This window comes from Canis lupus, chromosome 9 (genome assembly GCF_003254725.2).
Source record: "Canis lupus dingo isolate Sandy chromosome 9, ASM325472v2, whole genome shotgun sequence".
In the NCBI taxonomy this organism is placed as follows: Eukaryota; Metazoa; Chordata; class Mammalia; order Carnivora; family Canidae; genus Canis; species Canis lupus.
The window spans coordinates 37205305-37224757 of NC_064251.1; the positions used below are offsets into that span (position 1 = coordinate 37205305).

General features: G+C 38.1%; 1 protein-coding gene across 1 annotated transcript in view; it reads left to right on the forward strand.

Moving 5' to 3' along the window:
- Nucleotides 1-19453, forward strand: part of APPBP2 (amyloid beta precursor protein binding protein 2) — a 70278-nt gene that overhangs the window by 32749 nt on the left and 18076 nt on the right. Inside the window, exon 5 of the mRNA XM_025439579.3 lies at nucleotides 17147-17315. Coding sequence (XP_025295364.1) covers nucleotides 17147-17315 — 169 coding nt within the window. The remainder of the gene's footprint in view (nucleotides 1-17146; nucleotides 17316-19453) is intronic.

Below are 19453 nucleotides of genomic sequence, written 5' to 3' on the forward strand. Positions count from 1 at the left end.
AGGAAAGGAGGGGAGGGAAAAATTGGATAGGTAATGTCAACACAGTATCTTTCTTGGCTGTTTTTTGAAACAGGCATATATGAAATTGAAAAAAATACCTGAACTAAGAATACCTGAACTAAGAACTATTTATAATACAAGGTTACTGCCTATGTACATAGACCTTTTGTTCTTTTTTTTTTTTTTTTTTTAAGATTTTGTTTATTTATTCATGAGACACAGAGAGAGAGAGAGAGAGAGGCAGAGACACAGGCAGAGGGAGAAGCAGGCTCCATGCAGAGACTCCGATGCGGAACTCGATCCCAAGCCTTCAGGATCGCTCCCTGGGCTGAAGGCAGGCACTGAACTGCTGAGCCACCCAGGGATCCCCAGACCTTTTGTTCTTAAGAATTTTAAGTTTCAAAATAAAATGTGCTTCTATGCAGCTATTATACTTGCCAACGTCCTGGCCATTACAGGTGTATTTAATGTAATTTATATATAATATATAGTTTAGTCATCCCCTTAGTATTATTTAAAAAAAAGATTAAATTTTTTACTTAGCTTTTTTTAAAGCAAAAAAATTGGGGGGAATTAATTGATCATATGTTTAATTGAATTGAAAAAGAAGTGTATTGCAGAACAGATACTAAAGAAATTCTTTGCCTAATAACACAAGCTTTTGAACTTAATGTGAGAGTATGGGTTTTGTTTTTGCCTTTTGTTTTTTAATGGGAGTTCTCTGCCCTTTTTTTTAAAAAAATTAATTTATTTCTTTTAGTACTTTACACTCAAAGTAGAGCTCAAACTCACAACCCCAACATCAAGAGTCACATATTCCACTGACGGAGTCAGGCAGGTCCCCCAAGAGTGTGTTTTTTTTTTTTTTTTAATTATTTATTTATTTATTCATTCATTCATTCATTCATTCATTCATGAGAGACACAGAGAGAGAGAGAGAGAGGTAGAGACACAGGCAGAGGGAGAAGCAGGCTCCATGCAGGAAGCCAGACGTGGGACTCGATCCCGGGTCTCCAGGATCACGCCCTGGGCTGACAGCGGCGCTAAACCGCTGAGCCACCCGGGCTGCCCAAGAGTTTGTTTTTTAATGTAATATCATAAAGGTGGTTTCTAATCTGGGCTGGCATGGAAGCAGTATAGAGCAAATGTCAGAGAATCTTCTTGTTAAATCTGCTATCACTTCTCAGTCCTTTTGCAATCCTTGAAGACTCTGCCTGTTTTCCTATACTCATTATCTATATAATAGCTTCATTTTTTCTGCCTTTGTGTCTATTGCCAAACAAATTTTTAAATACAGAAAATTATGAAAAGAATAAATATTATCTATAATCCTGTTGCCTAGAAATAACCACAATTACTCTATTAGTGTATTTTTTTAATTTTAAGTGTGAAAGGAACTTCTGAACTGATGGAGGAAAGACTTAAATTTAGATTAAAAAGAACTCTGAGTCCTACACAATTGGATTTCCTAAAATCAAAGAATACATAGAAATTGGAAGCTAGAAGACAGTAGAAGTATTTCCTTTATTATTATTATTATTATTTTTAAGATTTTATTTATTTATTCATAGAGACACACAGAGAGAGAGGGGGGCAAGGCACAGGCAGAGGGAGAAGCAGGCTCCATGCAGGGAGCCTGACGTGGGCCTGGATCCAGGGTCCCCAGGATCACACCCCAGGCTGCAGGCGGCACTAAACCGCTGCGCCACCGGGGCTGCCCAAGTATCTCCTTTATTGAGAGAAAATGGTATACTTTGCCAACTTTTAGGGTAAAATAAAGAATTTTCACATACATAGGGATGCAATATACTTCCATGTACTTGAGCTGAAGAAAATACTCAAGAAATTTCCCTAACCAAATAAAAAGTTCAGTAATAACAATTCTCAAGATAGGAGAAGATATAGAAATGGTGGTAAGCAGTGAATTTTGTAATACATAGTTACATGTAAATGGGGTAGAAAGAAAATGAAGACCAAATTGGGAATCTTTTTTTGTATACATTTTTTATTGGAGTTCGCTTTGCCAACATATAGCATAGCACTCAGTGCCCATCAGCCAGTCATTCCAATGCCCCGCCCACCTCCCTTTCCACCACCCCTTGTTCGTTTCCCAGAGTTAGGTATCTCTCATGTTCTGTCACCCTCACTGATATTTCCCACTCATTTTCTCTTGTTTCCCCTTTAATCCCTTTCACTATTTTTTATAGACGCCAAATGAATGAGACCATATAATGTTTGTCCTTCTCCGATTGACTTATTTCACTCAGCATAATACCCTCCAGTTCCATCCACGTTGAAGCAAATGGTGGGTATTTGTCGTTTCTAATGGCTGAGTAATACTCCATTGTATATATACATACCACATCTTCTTTATCCATTCCCCTTTCGATGGACACCAAGGCTTCTTCCACAGTTTGGCTGTTGTGGACATTGCTGCTATAAACATTGGAGTGCAGGTGTTCTGCCATTTCACTGCATCTGTATCTTTGGGGTAAATGCCCAGCAGTGCAATTGCTGGGTCGTAGCTCTATTTTTAACTCTTTGAGGAGCCTCCACACACTTTTCCAGAGTGGCTGTACCAGTTCACATTCCCACCAACAGTCCAAGAGGGTTCCCCTTTCTCCACATCCTCTCCAACATTTGTTGTTTCCTGTCTTCCTAATTTTCACCATTCTCACTGGTATGAGGTGGTATCTCATTGTGGTTTTGATTTGTATTTCCCTGATGGCAAGTGATGTGGAGCATTTTCTCATGTGCTTGTTGGCCATGTCTATGTCTTCCTCTGTGAAATTTCTGTTCATGTGTTTTGCCCATTTCATGATTGGATTGTTTGTTTCTTTGCTATTGAGTTTAATAAGTTATTTATAGATCTTGGATACTAGCCCTTTATCTGATAGGTCATTTGGAAATATCTTCTCCCATTCTGTAGGTTGTCTTTTAGTTTTATTGACTATTTCTTTTGCTGTGCAGAAGTTTTTTATCTGATTAAGTCCCAATAATCCGTTTTTGCTTTTGTTTCCCTTGCCTTCGTAGATGTATCTTGCAAGAAGTTGCTGTGGCCAAGTTCAAAAAGGGTGTTGCCTGTATTCTCCTCTAGGGTTTTGATGGATTCTTGTCTCACATTTAGATCTTTCATCCATTTTGAGTTTATCTTTGTGTATGGTGAAAGAGAGTGGTCTAGTTTCATTCTTCTGCACGTGGATGTCCAATTTCCCAACACCAGTTATTGAAGAGACTGTCCATTTTCCGGTGGATAGTCTTTCCTGCTTTGTCAAAGATGAGTTGACCATAGAATTGAGGGCCCATTTCTGGGTTCTCTCTTCTGTTCCATTGATCTATGTGTCTGTTTTTTTGCCAGTACCACACTGTCTTGATGATCACAACTTTGTAGTACAACCTGAAATCTGGCATTGTGATGCCCCTGGCTCTGGTTTTCTTTTTCAATATTCCTCTGGCTATTCAGGGTCTTTTGTGATTCCACACAAATCTTAAGATGATTTGTTCCAATTCTGTGAAGAAAGTCCCTGGTATTTTGATAGGGATTGCATTAAATGTGTAAATTGCCCTGGGTAGCATTGACATTTTCACAATATTAATTCTTACAATCCATGAGCATGGAATATTTTTCCATCTCTTGTGTCTTCCTCAATTTCTTTCAGAAGTGTTCTGTAGTTTTTGGGGTATAGATCCTTTACCTCTTTGGTTAGGTTTATTCCTAGGTATCTTATGCTTTTGGGTGCAATTGTAAATGGGATTGATTCCTTAATTTCTCTTTCTTCAGTCTCATTGTTAGTATATAGAAATGCCACTGATTTCTGGGCATTGATTTTGTATGCTGCCACACTGCCAAATTGCTGTATGCGCTCTAGCAATCTTGGGGTGGAGTCTTTTGGGGTTTCTGTGTACAGTATCATGTCATCTGCGAAGAAGGAGAGTTTGACTTCTTCTTTGCCAATTTGAATGCCTTTTATTTCTTTTTGTTGCCTGATTGCTGCAGCTAGGACTTCTAGTACTATGTTGAATAGCAGTGGTGAGAGTGGACATCCCTGTTGTGTTGCTGATCTTAGGGGAAGGGCTCCCAGTGTTTTCCCATTGAGAATGATATTTGCTGTGGGCTTTTCGTAGATGGCTTTTAAGATGCTGTGGAATATTCCCTCTATCTCTACACTCTGAAGAGTTTTGATCAGGAATGGATGCTGTATTTTGTCAAATGCTTTCTCTGCATCTATTGAGAGGATCATATGGTTCTTGTTTTTTCTCTTGTTGATATGATCTATCACGTTGATTGCTTTACAAGTGTTGAACCAGCCTTGCATCCCGGGGATAAATCCCACTTGGTCAGGGTGAATAATCTTAATGCACTGTTGGATCCTTTTGGCTAGTATCTTGTTGAGAATTTTTGCATCCATGTTCATCAGGGATATTGGTCTATAATTCTCCTTTTTGCTGGGGTCTTTGGTTTTGGAATTAGGGTGATGCTGGCCTCATAGAATGAATTTGGAAGTATTCCATCCCTTTCTATCTTTCAGAACAGCTTTAGTAGAATAGGTATTGTTTCTTCTTTAAATGTTTGATAGAATTCCCCCTGGGAAGCCATCTGGCCCTGGACTTTTGTGTGTTGGGAGGTTTTTAATGACTGCTTCAATTTCCTCTCTGGTTATTGGCCTGTTTAGGTTTTCTATTTCTTCCTGTTCCAGTTTTGGTAGTTTGTGGTTTTCCAGAAATGTGTCCATTTCTTCTAGATTGCCTAATATATTGACATATAGCTGCTCATAATATGTTTTTTTTTAAAGATTTTATTTATTTATTTATTCATAGAGACACACAGAGAGAGAAAGAGGCAGAGACACAGGCAGAGGGAGAAGCAGGCTCTATGCAGGGAGCCTGACGTGGGACTCGATCCAGGGTCTCCAGGATCATGCCCTGGGCTGCAGGCGGCGCTAAACCGCTGCACCACCGGGGCTGCCCTCATAATATGTTTTTAAAATCGTTTGTATTTCCTTGGTATTGGTTGTGATCTCTCCTTTTTCATTCGTGATTTTATTAGAATCTTTTCTCTTTTGTTTTTAATAAGGCTGGCTAATGGTTTATCTATCTTATTAATTCTTCCAAAGAACCAACTCCTGGTTTTGTTGATCTGTTCTACAGTTCTTCTGGTCTCTATTTCAAGATTCGAGTTCTGCTCAAATCTTTATTAACTCTCTTCTTCTGCTTGGTGTAGGTTTTATTTGCTGTTCTTTCTCCAGTTCCTTTAGGTGCAAGGTTAGGTTGTGTAATTGAGTTTTTTCCAATTTTTTGAGGATTGTTTGTATTGCGATGTATTTCCCTCTCAGGACCGTTTTTGCTGTATCCCAAAGATTTTGAACAGTTGTGTCTTCATTCTCATTGGATCTTCTAATTCTTCTCTAATTTCCTGGTTGACCCTTTCATCTTTTAGCAGGATGCTCTTTAACCTCCATGTGTTTGAATTTCTTCCAAATTTCTTCTTTTGATTGAGTTCAAGTTTCAAAGCATTATGGTCTGAAACTATGCAGGGGACAATCCCAATCTTTTGGTATCAGTTAAGACCTGAATTGTGACCCAGTATGTGGCCTATTCGGGAGAAAGTTCCATGTGCACTTGAAAAGAATGTGTATTCAGTTGCTTTTGGATGTAAAGTTCTGTAAATATCTGTGAAATCCATCTGGTCCAGTGCATCATTTAAAGCTCTTGTTTCTTTGGAGATGTTGTGCTTAGAAGTTCTGTCATTTGCAGAAAGCACTGTGTTGAAGTCTCCCAGTATTAGTGTATTATTAATTGATATACTTGGCAGCTCCCACATTAGGGGCATAAATATCCATGATTGTTAGGTCCTCTTGTTGGATAGATCCTTTAAGTATGATATAGTGTCCCTCTTCATCTCTTACTACAGTCTTTGGGGTAAACTTTAATTTATCTGATCTGAGGATTGCTACCCCACTTTCTTTTGAGGACCATTTGTTGTTTTTTTTTTTTTTTTTTTTTTTAATTTTTATTTATTTATGATAGTCACACAGAGAGAGAGGGGCAGAGACACAGGCAGAGGGAGAAGCAGGCTCCATGCACCGGGAGCCCGACTTGGGACTTGATCCCGGGTCTCCAGGATCGCACCCTGGGCCAAAGGCAGGCGCTAAACTGCTGCGCCACCCAGGGATCCCTTGAGGACCATTTGAATGGTAACTGGTTCTCCAACCTTTCATTCTCAGGCTGGAGGTGTCCTTAGGTCTAAAATGAGTCTCTTGTAGACAGCAAATAGATGGGTCTTGCTTTTTTATCCAGTCTGGAACCCAGCGTCTTTTGATGGGATCATTAAGCCCATTCACCTTCAGAGTTACTATTGAAAGATATGAATTTAGTGTCATCATAATACCTATTCAGTCCCTGTTTTTGTGAATTATTTCTTTGGGCATCTTCTTTCTTTTACAGAGACCCTCTTAATATTTCTTGCAAAGCCAGTTTGGTGGTCACATATTCTTTCAGTTTCTGCCTATCTTGGAAGCTCTTTATCTCTCCTTCTATTCTGAATGAGAGCCTTGCTGGATAGAGTATTCTTAGCTGCATGTTCTTCTCATTTAGGACCCTGAATATATCCTGCCAGCCCTTTCTGGCCTGCCAGGTGTCTGTGGAGAGGTCTGCTGTTAATCTAATATTTTTCCCCATATAAATTAGGGATCTCTTGTCTCTTGCTGCTTTAAGGATTTTCTCTTTATCTTTGGAATTTTCAAGTTTCACTATTAAATGTCAAGGTGTTGAATGGTTTTTATTGATTTTGAGGGGGGTGGGATCTCCCTATCTCCTGGATCTAATGCCTGTTTCCCTCCCCAAATTAGGGAAGTTCTCAGCTATGATTTGTTCTAATATGCTTTCTGGTCCTCTGTCCCTTTCAGCGTCCTCTGGAACCCCAGTTAAACGTATATTTTTCCTTCTGATACTGTCATTTATATCCCTTAACTTTTCCTTATGGTCTTTTAATTGTTTTTTCTCTTTTTTCCTTAGCTTCCTTCCTTGCCATCAACTTGTCTTCTGTGTCACTCACTCTTTCTTCTACCTCATTAATCCTCATCGTTAGGACCTCCAGTTTGGTTTTTTTTTGTTTGTTTGTTTGTTTGTTTTTTAATTTTTTTTTAATCTTATTTATGATAGAGAGAGAGAGAGAGAGAGAGGCAGAGACACAGGCAGAGGGAGAAGCAGGCTCCATGCACCGGCAGCCTGACGTGGGATTCGATCCTGGGTCTCCAGGATCGTGCCCTGGGCCAAAGGCAGGCGCCAAACCGCTGCACCACCCAGGGATCCAAGGACCTCCAGGTTGGATTGCATCTCATTTAATTGATTTTTAATTTTGGCTTGATTAGTTCTAAATTCTGTAGTCATGAAGTCTCTTGAATCATTTATGCTTTTTTCCAGAGCCACCAGTAGCTTTATAATTGTGGTTCTGAACTGGCTTTCTGACACCAAATTGTAATCCAAATTCTGTAATTCTGTGGCAGAGTACTGTTTTTGATTCTTTCTTTTGTGGTGAGTTCTTTCTAGTAATTTTGCTCAGTGCAGAGTGGCTAAAAACGAGTTGTACTTGTTAGAAGTGCAGACTCTTCTCTCTGTTGCGTTCCAGCTGATCTCTCTTTAAGTCTCAGGTCGAATTTGTAGGTCTTCAGGATGATTTGAAGGTTGTCTAGTAAGTTGGTGGGGACAGGTGACTTGGGGATCCTACACCTCCGCCATCTTGCTCCGCCGCCCCCCACCCCAGGAATTTGTAGTATGTTTTAAGGTGTTTTTTTTTTTTTCAAACTGGAAATGAAAGGGAAATTTTAGAAATAACATAAAACCTAGAAGAAAACATAAACCTAGAAGAAATTAAATTCTAGGTTACCACTTACTATTAAATGTCAGGTAAGATTTCTTTTTTCCCTGAAAATGAATTGTTAGTAAGTTGCCTTACAAAGCCCCTCGTGTAATGTGATGTTCTTTCAAGTGTATCATTTTTAACAACAAACTATTTGGGAAAGAAATGTTAGCCTGAAAACTCAGCCAGTGCCAATGTCAGGAAGTTCAGAGACCACCTGGCCGAATTTTCATTTTGAGGAAGTAATTTAATTTAATACATTCACGATTATATTTCCATTAACTGCCTTCTTAAAGTTTATTTGTTTTTAGTAACCTTTATACCCAATGTGGGGCTCAAACTCACAACCCCAAGATCAACTGAGATCGAGAGTCTCATGCTTACCCAACTGAGCCAGCCAGGTACTCTTTCATTGCCTTTTTAAATACTACTTTAAAAAATGATACAGTGAGTTTGGTCAGGGAGATTGTGGCTATCTACTTGCCTTAGGTGGATCAGAAAAGCCCAGCAATTTTAATGCTTTGCAAATGGTTATGGTGTCTTTGGATAAAATTTCTGGCAACATCATATCAGACTCAAAAGTGCTGATTTTCAAACAGTAAAAACATTTTACTCTGAAATACTGTTAGATGACTCAAAAACTAGTTATGGTGATGACAAAGGTAAATGTTTTAAGATGTATGTGGATAGTTTGGATAAAATTATTTCATAAATTGCAAAGAGAAAAAGCAATTTTTAAAAATCTAATTTAGATTTTAGATAGGTATATATAACATAAAGATGATTTAAATATTATAGGTTTAAAAATGCTATCCTATACATCCCTACAACTTGATATATTCAAGTTAGGGGAAAAAAAACTTTTTGTATAGAAAATGGAGGCTCTTGTTATTATATTCAGGTTGTTTTATATTGGGTATATGTGATAGCATATTTTAAAAATCAAATTTGAGAAAATGTAGTGGTACAAGGTGTTACAAAGGTCTCATCTGGGAAGCCTAAGTGGTTCAGCGGTTTAGTGTCTACCTTCAGCTCAGGTTGTGATCCTGGGGTCCTGGGATTGAGTCCTGCCTCGGGCTTCCCACAAGGAGCCTGCTTCTCCCTCTACCTGTATCTCTGTCTGTCTCTCTCTCTCTCTGTGTGTGTCTCTCATGAATAAATAATTAAAATCTTTCAAGAAAAAAAAAAAAGGTCTCGGTAAGCGAAGTAGGACTGGCTATTATTATTTAATGTTCAAACATTACTGATCCTAGGGGTGGATATATAACAACTTATATAATAGACATTTTAAATTAGGTAGTAGGAGTATGGTTAAGATAAGAAAGTTGTCCAAGCTAGATAAAAACAAAGAGAATAGAGGAAATAACTAAGTATGGTAAATGAAAAAAAGCTAATGACAAAAATAATACGAAAAGCTTAAAACCCAAATATAACTATCATCACAATACATGTAAATAGTCTCAATTGCTCTATGTAAAGGAGGCAACTATCAAAAGGGTTAAAAAATTAAATTTAGCTATATATTGTTAAAACACCCTTTAAACTATTAACAATAAAGCAAAATTTAGGATAAAACCCATTAGTTGATACAAAAGGGATATTGTCAATAAAATGTATAGTCCACCAAAAGCTTATAAACTCCATGTATAGCAAATAAGATAGCAGCCATCTATATAAGCAGTATACCCTAGAAATGCAAAGAATTTGATAAAAAGATAATTAGTACGATGTTGAATGCCCCAGTGTAGGTTAATTCGGAATTCATATAGGTTATCAAGGAACTAAATTTTTTCTGTATGTCTGCTTCTCTATCCTCAGTGCTGGTTTTGACTTTGGCCAGCTCCCAAGTGGTTGTAAGAATGCTGTCATGTTTTGAAATACCACATGCAGTTTTCATATTGTCCAGCACAGGAAAGACTTCCTTTCCAAGTACCATATTTTATCTTTAATGACAGGGAACCTTTCTCAGGAACCACCCAACCAGCCTATCTTGGAGTCTCATTAGCCAGAGCTAGTTCATTTGGTGACCTCCGAATCAATCACTGGCAAGCAGAATAGGACCACTACACTGTGATTGGCTGATTTATTCTTGAGTCCTATGAAAAAGGTCAATGCCTAAACAAAATCAGACTTCTGCCAACAAGCATGAGGTGGGGAAAAAGACTGTTCGGGAGCCAGCCATGTCTGCAACATTTCACAGTCTGCGCTCACACTTAAAATCACACCAGACTAACCAAAAAAAAAAAAAAAAGTCCAGGCATCACTACTACCTTCCAGAACTCTATGAATACAGATGTAAAAATTCTCAACAAAGGACTCCTGGGTGGCTCACGGTGTGAACCCCAGTCCCAGGATTGAGTACCTTATCAGGCTCCCTATGGGGAGACTGCTTCTCCCTCTGCCTGTCTCTGCCTCTCTGTGTGTCTCTCATGAATAAGTAAGGAAAATCTTAAAAAAAAATTTTTTTCTCATCAAAATACTAGCAAATTAAGCCAGTAGCATATAAGATTATACTCTATAACTAATTGGGATTTATTCCAGGAATGCAATGATGGTTAACATAAGAAAGTCGATGAAGTAATATGCCACATTAAAAGAAAGAAGGAAAAAAAACACAACCCTCTCAATAGACACAAAAGACATTTGACAAAACCCAACACCTTTTCTTTTTTCTTTTTTCTTTTTTTTTTAAAGATTTTATTTACTTACTCATGAGAGACACAGAGAGAGGGTCACAGACACAGGCAGAGGGAGAAGCAGGCTCCATGCAGGGAGCCTGATGTGGGATTCGATCCCGGGTCTCCAGGATCACGCCCTGGGGGCGCTAAACCACTGAGCCACCCGGGCTGCCCCCAACACCTTTTCATAATAGAACATTCAGAAAACTGGGAACAGAAGAGTTCTTGAACATGAAAGCATTTATGAAGAACACACAGCTGACATAGTGAGTGGTGAAAGACTGAAAGCTTTGCCCCTAAGATAAAAAACAAGACCAAGGATGCCTGCTTTTAGTACTCTTATTCCACATTGCCTTGAAAGTTCTAACTAAGGGAATGAGACAAGAAAAAGGAAAAAAGGCATCCATATTGGAAATAGAGAAGTAAAACCTTCTCTGTTCACAGGACAGTTGGATTTCATCAAAATAAAAAAACTACATGCATGTTATTATCAAAAAAGTGGAGTTGGGGAATTGAAAATATTTGTAGATCATATATCAGTTAATGGTCTAGTATCCAGAATGTATCAAGAACTACAGCTCTACAACAACAAACAACCCAATTAAAAAATGAGTAAAGGACTGGAGTACATATTTGTCCAGGGAAGAGATATAAAACAGGCAATAAGCACATGAAGAGATGTTCCAGGATCATTTTTCAATAGGGAAATGCAAATCAAACATGAAATACCACTTTACACATACCAGGATGGCTGTAATTAAAGAAAAAAAAAAAAACGTGAAGTGTTACCAAGAATGTGGAGGGATTAGGATCCTTGCTAATGGGAGTGTAAAATGGTACAGCTGGAGTAAAGGGAGAATGGAAAGCAATTGCTTGTTACAGAGTTTTCTTTTTGGAGTGCTGGAAAAGTTTTGGAAATACATGGTGGTGATGGTTCAGTGACATTGTAAATAAAATGGCACTGAATTGTATACTTCAAATGGTTAGTACGGCAGATTTCGTGTTATGTATTTCACAACAGTTTTTATTATTTAACCCTCTCCTTTCAGTCTATCTTTATTTCCAAAATTTTTTTTTAAAGATTTATATATTTATTCATGAGAAACACACACACACAAAGAGAGAGAGGCAGAGACATAGTCAGAGGGAGAAGCAGGCTATAGGCAGGATCCCAATGCGAGACTCAATCCCGGATTCCGGGGTCACAACCTGAACTGAAGGCAGCCACCCAACTGTTGAGCCACCCAGGCATCCCTATTTCCAAAATTCTTAAGTAGGTCTTAGAAAAATATTCTTATAAGCAGGAGAAAGATTATTTTCCTTCACATTCACCTTTTTTTTTTTCACATTCACCTTTAACGTATTTATTTTTGTTGTGTTTAATGAGGATCTAGCTAGTCCTCTTGCTTAGTCTTATAATGAATATAGTCATAAACCAATGGCTTCCAAACTTGTAGGGGTGTCTGACTGACTTAGTAGAGCATGCAATTCTTGATCTCAGGGTTGTAAGTTTGAGCCCCACATTGGGTGAAGAGATTACTTTTAAAAATCTTTTTTTTAATTTATTTATTCATGAGAGAGAGAGAGGCAGAGAGAGAGAGGCAGAGACACAAGCAGAGGGAGAAGCAGGCTCCATGCAGGGAGCCCGACATGGGACTCGATCCTGGGTCCCCAGGATCACACCCTGGGCTGAAGGCAGCGCCAAACCGCTGAGCCACCCAGGCTGCCCTACTTAAAAAAATATATTTGCCTTCAAAAAAATGAGTAGTTTAACCAGTTAAATAGTGATTGCTTTTGACAATAGCTCTTGATCAAGTAGATGTGATTGTATTTTCTCATAAAAATAACACTGTGGGAAGGAGGGTATAGGAGAAATCTGTACCTTCAGCTCTGTTTTACTGTGAACCCAAAACTGCTCTTTAAAAAAAAAAAAAAAAAAAAAAAGATTTATTTGAGGGGATCCCTGGGTGGCTCAGTGGTTTAGTGCCTGCCTTCGGCCCAGGATGTGATCCTGGAGTCTCGGAATCGATTCCCGTGTCGGGCTCCCTGCATGGAGCCTGCTTCTCCCTCTGCCTGTGTCTCTCTCTCTCTCTCTCTCTCTCTCTGTGTCTCTCATGAATAAATAAGTAAAATCTTTAAAAAAAAAAAAAAGGATTTATTTGAGAAGGAAAGTATGAGCAGTGGACAGAGTAGGAAGCAGAGGGGCAGACTCCCCACTGAGCAGGGAGATCAACAGGGCTCAATCCCAAGACCCTGAGATCATGACCTGAGCCGAAGTCAGACACTTAACTGACTTAACCACCCAAGTATCCCTAAAACTACTCTTAAAAATAAAATATTTTCTAAAGATACTAAAATACTATACTTAAATTGAAGAAACCCATTTGGAGAACCTTGAGAACCTGCCTTTTCATTAGGCTGAGTTTTAAGGCAAAATTAGATCCTCAGTTGGACCAAAAGTTTCTTGGATCCTTCATCCTGTTCCATGTCAGCCCAGATGGGTGTACAGACCCTGAAGAGTCTCCATATGTTTAATTTGCCCTTTTGTTTCAATAGACAACCAGCAGGGACTGGAGAAAATATCAAGCTGTGCTTCTCTGGCTTAAAATACTTAGTTTGCTATTCCATCATATGCCAATTATTAAATAATTTCTAGAAATCGTTTTTTAGAAGGAGTATCTCCAGTGAATGTTGTTAGAAATGCAATTCTTAGTATTGTAGAAATGAGAAGTGAATACTGTGCTTTTCATTCTGTAAATTTACAATCTATGCTTGAGTTTAACCTTTTCCTATTGAACCATTTGGATAATTATCAACTCATCTCTGATACCTATCCTTTTTTCTTAAGGTCTTTTTTCATCTGGACTTTTGTAATACCTTCTGTCCTGATTCCCTTGCTTCCACTCTTGGCTTTATTATAATCCATTTTCTTTTTCTTTCCTTCTCTTTCTTTTTAAGATATTTGTTTGTTTGAGAGAAAGAGAGAGCTCCAGCAAGAGAGAGAACACAAGCAGTAGGAGGGGCAGAGGCAGAAGCAGGAAGCCCAATTCAGAGCTCCATCCGAGGACTCTGGGATCATGACCTGAGTTGAAGGCAGCCGATTAACCAGCTGCGCCACCCAGGCACCCCTATAATCCATTTTCCACACTGTAGCCAGAGCAATCCTTCTAGAGTTACACTGTTCAGTATTGTAGTCATTATCCATATATGACTATTTAAATTAATTACAGTTAGAAATTAAAAATTAAAAAAAAAAGAAATTAAAAATCAGTCCTTAGTCACACTAGGCACATTTGAGATACTCAGTAGTCACTTGTGGTTACTGGCTCTACCAGATTGAGCAGAGCATATCAAGAACATTTTTAGGAAATTCTATTAGATAGCATTGTTCTAGAGGATAAATGAAATCACATCTCACTATTACAACCAAAATTTCTTACCCTGACAAGGCCCTATAAAATCTTTCTAATCTCTGCCTTTTTATCTCTTTTTATATAACCCTTTATTCATAATACCTCAGACAGGTTGGTCTTCTGTCAGTTCTTTGGTTAATGCCAGAATTTTTTTCCCTTTCTCAGAGCTTTGCATTTGTTATTCCTTCTATTTGAACATTTTTAAAAAGATTTATTTCTTTTAGAGAGAGGGGGCCAGATGGAGAGGGAAAGAGGGAATCCCAAGCAGACTCCCCTCTGAGCATGGAGCCCGACATGGGGCTTGATCTCACAACTTGAGCTGAAATCAAGAGTGTGATGCTCCATCAGCTAAGCTACCCAAGTGCCCCAGTTATTCCTTCTGTTTGAAACATGCTTCTTCCCACACCTTTACATGATTGCTTCTTCATCATTTAGGCATCAACTCAAATTTACCTTCTCAAGAGAATTATTCCCTGTCTATCCTGAAAACCTCCTTTTAAGAAGTTCCTGGTCAGGTGGCCTGGGTGGCTCACACTCTCTTTCTCAAATAAATAAATGGTTTTTTTTTTTGTTTTTTGTTTTTTTTAAAGGAGTTCTTGATCATTGGGGCACCTGAGTGGGTCAGTTGGTTGGGCATCCAACTCTTAATTTCAGTCAGGTGGTGGGATCAAGCCCTGAGTCAAGTTCCATGCTCAGCATGGAGTCTGCTTGAGTTTCTCTCCCTCCTCTCCTTCTTTCCACTCTTGAGTGCACATGCACGCCCTCTCTCAAATAAATGGATAAATCTTAAAAAAAAAAAAATCCTGATTATGGGATGCCTGGCTGGCTCAGTCATGGAGCATGTGACTCTTGATCTCAGATTTGTGAGTTTGAATTTAAGAAATAAAATCTTTTAAAAAAAGCATCTCCTGATTATAATACCTTATTTTTATAATATTCATAGCATTTTTAAAAGATATTTATTTGTTTGTTTGTTTGTTTATTTATTTATTTATTTATTTATTTATTTATTTGAGAGAGAGAGAACATGAGCAGAGGGAGGAGAAGCAGATACCCTTACTGAGTAAGGAGCTGGATGGAAGGCTATATCCTAAGACCCCAGGATCATTTCTGAAGAGAGGCTTAACTGACTGAGCTAATAAGCAGATGTGCCAATAGAATTTATGTTTAAAGGGAAGTCTTACTTACTAGTGTGTTTGTCTGTCTGTCCTAACACTCCTTCCCTCTAGAGTGAAGCTTCTTATGGTCTTGTTTACCACTGTATCCCTTTCACCTAAAAAGATGGTATATAATATGGTGGTAAGTCAATAATTGACTGTAAGAGTCTTTCAAAACTTTATTATATGAACTACATATTTCTTTTTCAGGTAATCTTTTACTAGATTTCAGTTTTCTTTCCTACATAATGGATTTCATTGTAACAGATCATTGCAAACTTCTTGGTTATTAGATCACCATTTAGCAATTAAGTGACATTGTCTCTTTTTCTGTACCAGTACACTTCAGCAGGAAAAATTTTCTGTATACCAAAACATTCTTTCTACTTTTATATTTCTGCATAAAAATATAAATCCAATCAACTCACCATTCTAGAGTAGCTTAAAATTACTATATGTATTTCTGCTTTAATTTGGAATTTGGTACTATAAAAGATCCTCCACTCAGAACTTTTCATTAACCTTAGTATATTATTTTGCTTGAGAGTGTTTTATTCTTTTCTAAAAGCAGATAACTATATGGTGAGTGTTGCAAGGATGCACATTGGCATTAAATAATATCTCCTAACCTTGGGATGCCCGGGTGGCTCAGCAGTTGGGCATCCCTGCCTTCGGCTCAGAGTGTGATCCTGGGTCTGGGGATCGAGTCCCTCATAGGGCTCCCCATGAGGAGCCTGCTTCTCTCTCTGCCTATGTGTCTCTACCTCTCTCTGTGTGTCTCTCATGAATAAATAAATAAAATATTAAAATCTCCTACCTCATTGAATATGTTGATTCATTTGAAGTTCTTCCATGTTTTCCCTGACTGTACAAAGAAATCATAGAGGTTAGAAGATTGTTAGATGTTTCTCATCCTGGGTCATTGATCTGTTAAAGTTTTTGGTATAGATAGAAAAAAAAATTTTTTTTAAATAACTGTTTTTTTATATTCCTGAAGAATGCTTCCCAGATTCTCCATACTTGGTTTCTTTTAAATGATTTTTATGCCCTTTTGCCTCTCTGGGATGAGCATTTTCAGACAGTTGTATTGGCCTGATATGTGCACATAATGCATAATAATAGATCATAAATATATGTCTGGTCCTCCCAGTTCTTACATCGTCTATATAGATATATAGGTATCGTAGTCTGATCTAATGCATTTTACTACTCTTGCATTTCATTAGATAATGCACATGGTTTTACAGTTACTCCATATGAAGAACTATATTTTTCCACCATAGAAGATAAAGGTTATAAAAGAAATAGGTGACAATTCTATTTTCAGTGAACTTTTACCCTTACTGGAAAGATAACAAAAAATGAGCTTTTATGAAGCAATATGAGATGAGGCTACTGATCAAGTGTTGCAAAAATATGCTAGAAAAAAGAGGGATCCCTGGGTGGCGCAGCGGTTTGGCGCCTGCCTTTGGCCCAGGGCGCGATCCTGGAGACCCGGGATCGAATCCCACGTCAGGCTCCCAGTGCATGGAGCCTGCTTCTCCCTCTGCCTGTGTCTCTGCCTCTCTCTCTCTCTCTCTGTGTGACTATCATAAATAAGTAAAAATTAAAAAAAAAAAAAAAAGAAAAGAAAAAAGAATGGAAAGTAATGGTAGGTAATAGTATTTCATGTTGATTTTAATTTCCTCATTTTCTAAATTTTTTATAATGAGACTGCATTACTTTTGGATTTGGAACAAGAGTTAAGTATTAGATGTAGCACATACTGAGTGTACGATGTATACAAAATATTTAAAGAAAAAGAATCAGTTGGGTGAGATTAATCGTGAGTGGTTTTCTGGGAAGAGCGTATGCTATTAAAGTGCTTTGGTCAGTCTTGGTTTGGGCCAGACTGTTATTTTCCATTGCTGCTTCAGTTTTCACATCCAGTTTCCTTAATCCATTTTTTTTTCCTTAATTCATTTTGGTACTAAGTCATGATCTATAAGAGGACCATGCTGGAATATCAAAAATAAAGGAATGTTATTTCTACTTTTGCAGGTTGCTTCATGTGCGAAATGGAAACTGCAAATATCACTTGGGTGAAGAAACATTTAAGTTAGCTCAGACATACATGGAGAAACTCTCAAAACATGGCCAGCAAGCAAACAAAGCTGCACTGTATGGAGAACTGTGTGCACTACTCTTTGCAAAAAGTCACTATGATGAGGTAAGTGTTTTTGAATTGCATTTCATTGTGATCAGCAAGTAGCTATAAACAAAGGGTAAAATAAAAACAAACATATAAAAAAAAAATTCAGAGCAACCTGATAGTTGCAGGGCATGGTAGACAAAATCGGTAAAGAGTATTAAGAGTCTAAAATGTCCAGTTATAAAATAAGTCCTGGAGATGAAAAGTACAGCATGGGGAATATAGACAATAATATTGTAATAATGTTGTATGGTGAGAGATGGTAACTACACTTATTGTGGCGAGTATAGCATAATATATAAAATTGTCAAATCACTATGTAGTACTCCTGAAACTATTATGACATTGTGTGTTAGGTATACCTCAATTTTTTAAAGAAGAATAAATCGTAACCTTCTATTTGTCTTAATTTTATTTTCACATACTAGGTTTACTTAGAGCAGTATACATTTGTAATGGAATATTTAAAGTGAGACAAAGAGTATTCCACGAGATGTGTTTTAAACATACACGTGTAAAAATGAAGTAAAATAAACTTACACATGTATGATTTATGGCCTTTTTTTTTTAATTTGACCAACTATATCTCTACTTAAATTATTTTGATGGGCATGCTCTATCAAATGAACCTTTAATAAATGCTTTTTTATTGGATGTTTAGCTCTGTGTAAACTCTTATAACTTAAAGGCATTCATTTTATTTTTTAAGATTTTTTTTTTTTAATTCACGAGAGACCCAGAGAGAAAAAAGGCAGAGACACAGGCAGAGAGAGGGTGAAGCAGGCTCCATGTAGGGAGCCCGATGTGGCACTCGATCCCAGGACCCCAGGACCATGCCCTGGGCCAAAGGCAGGTATTAAACCACTGAGCCACCCAGGCGTCCCTAAGATTTTGTTTATTAGAGAGCATATTAAAGAGAGAGCGCGCATGAGCAGAGGAAGGGGCAGAGGGAGAAGCACACTCCCTGCTGAGCCTGATACAGGGCTTGGTACTGAGGCGCTGGGATCATGACCTGAGCGAAGGCAGACCCTTAACTGACTGATACACCCAGGCACCCCAGAGGCATTCATTTTAATGGGAAGCTAGATTTTATTTGTCCTTTTTTTGCATTGTTTTGCTCCTTCTTCTGCCTTATAAGATGGCTTCCCTCCTGTCTTTATGCTATCAAATTAATGCTTCAGTGCTGATGAATATATAGTTGAAAAGTGAACTATAAAATCTGCTTAACTCCTATACTTGGTTGTTTTCTCTATGGAAGAATATCATAATTATTTTATGTTGCCACATAGCTGTCATTTAGGTTTCATATTTTATAATTATCCCTATCAATTTTTGCCCCATTAATATTCCATATTTAAAGGAAAATTACAATTAGAGGTAAAACTAGAAAATTCTATGTCTGCAAAGTGATATTGTGCAATGCTGATGCTAGGATCTTTCTTATTCATAGAAGAAGGCATCAAATCTACATGTAAAAATCTAAAACCCTTATCAACAGGCCTACAATTTCTTAGGGGGGGTGTTATGTATGTTCTTCTGGTTATTTTTGTTGATGAATTCCTACATCTGCTGGATTAGTACTGATGATGGATTGTTTTGCTGCCCCTTGTGTGCAGTGATTGTTCCATAGCTTATCAACCCAAATATAGAATTTGGTCTCTCTCTCTCTGTAATTTTCACATGCCAAGAACAAAGAACCCCATTCACAGAAGGCCTTTATGTGGATAGCTGACTTTACTGGAAATGAGAGTGAGATATACAATAGTTTGAGTATTAGAAATGCCTACCTTAAAAGTAATTCAAGTGCTCAACCATCTTTATATATCTCTGCATAGGAACTCTTGTTTTTTGTTTTTTTTTTAGAGTAAGCTCTGCACTCAGTGTGGGACTTGAACTCATGACCCCAAGATCAAGAGTTGCATGCTCTACTGACTGAGCCAACCAGGCGCCCCAGATAATTTATTTTAAATCTAGATGTTTGGGGATCCCTGGGTGGCGCAGCGGTTTGGCGCCTGCCTTTGGCCCAGGGCGCGATTCTGGAGACCCGGGATCGAATCCCACATCGGGCTCCCAGTGCATGGAGCCTGCTTCTCCCTCTGCCTGTGTCTCTGCCTCTCTCTCTCTCTCTCTGTGACTATCATAAATAAATAAAAAAA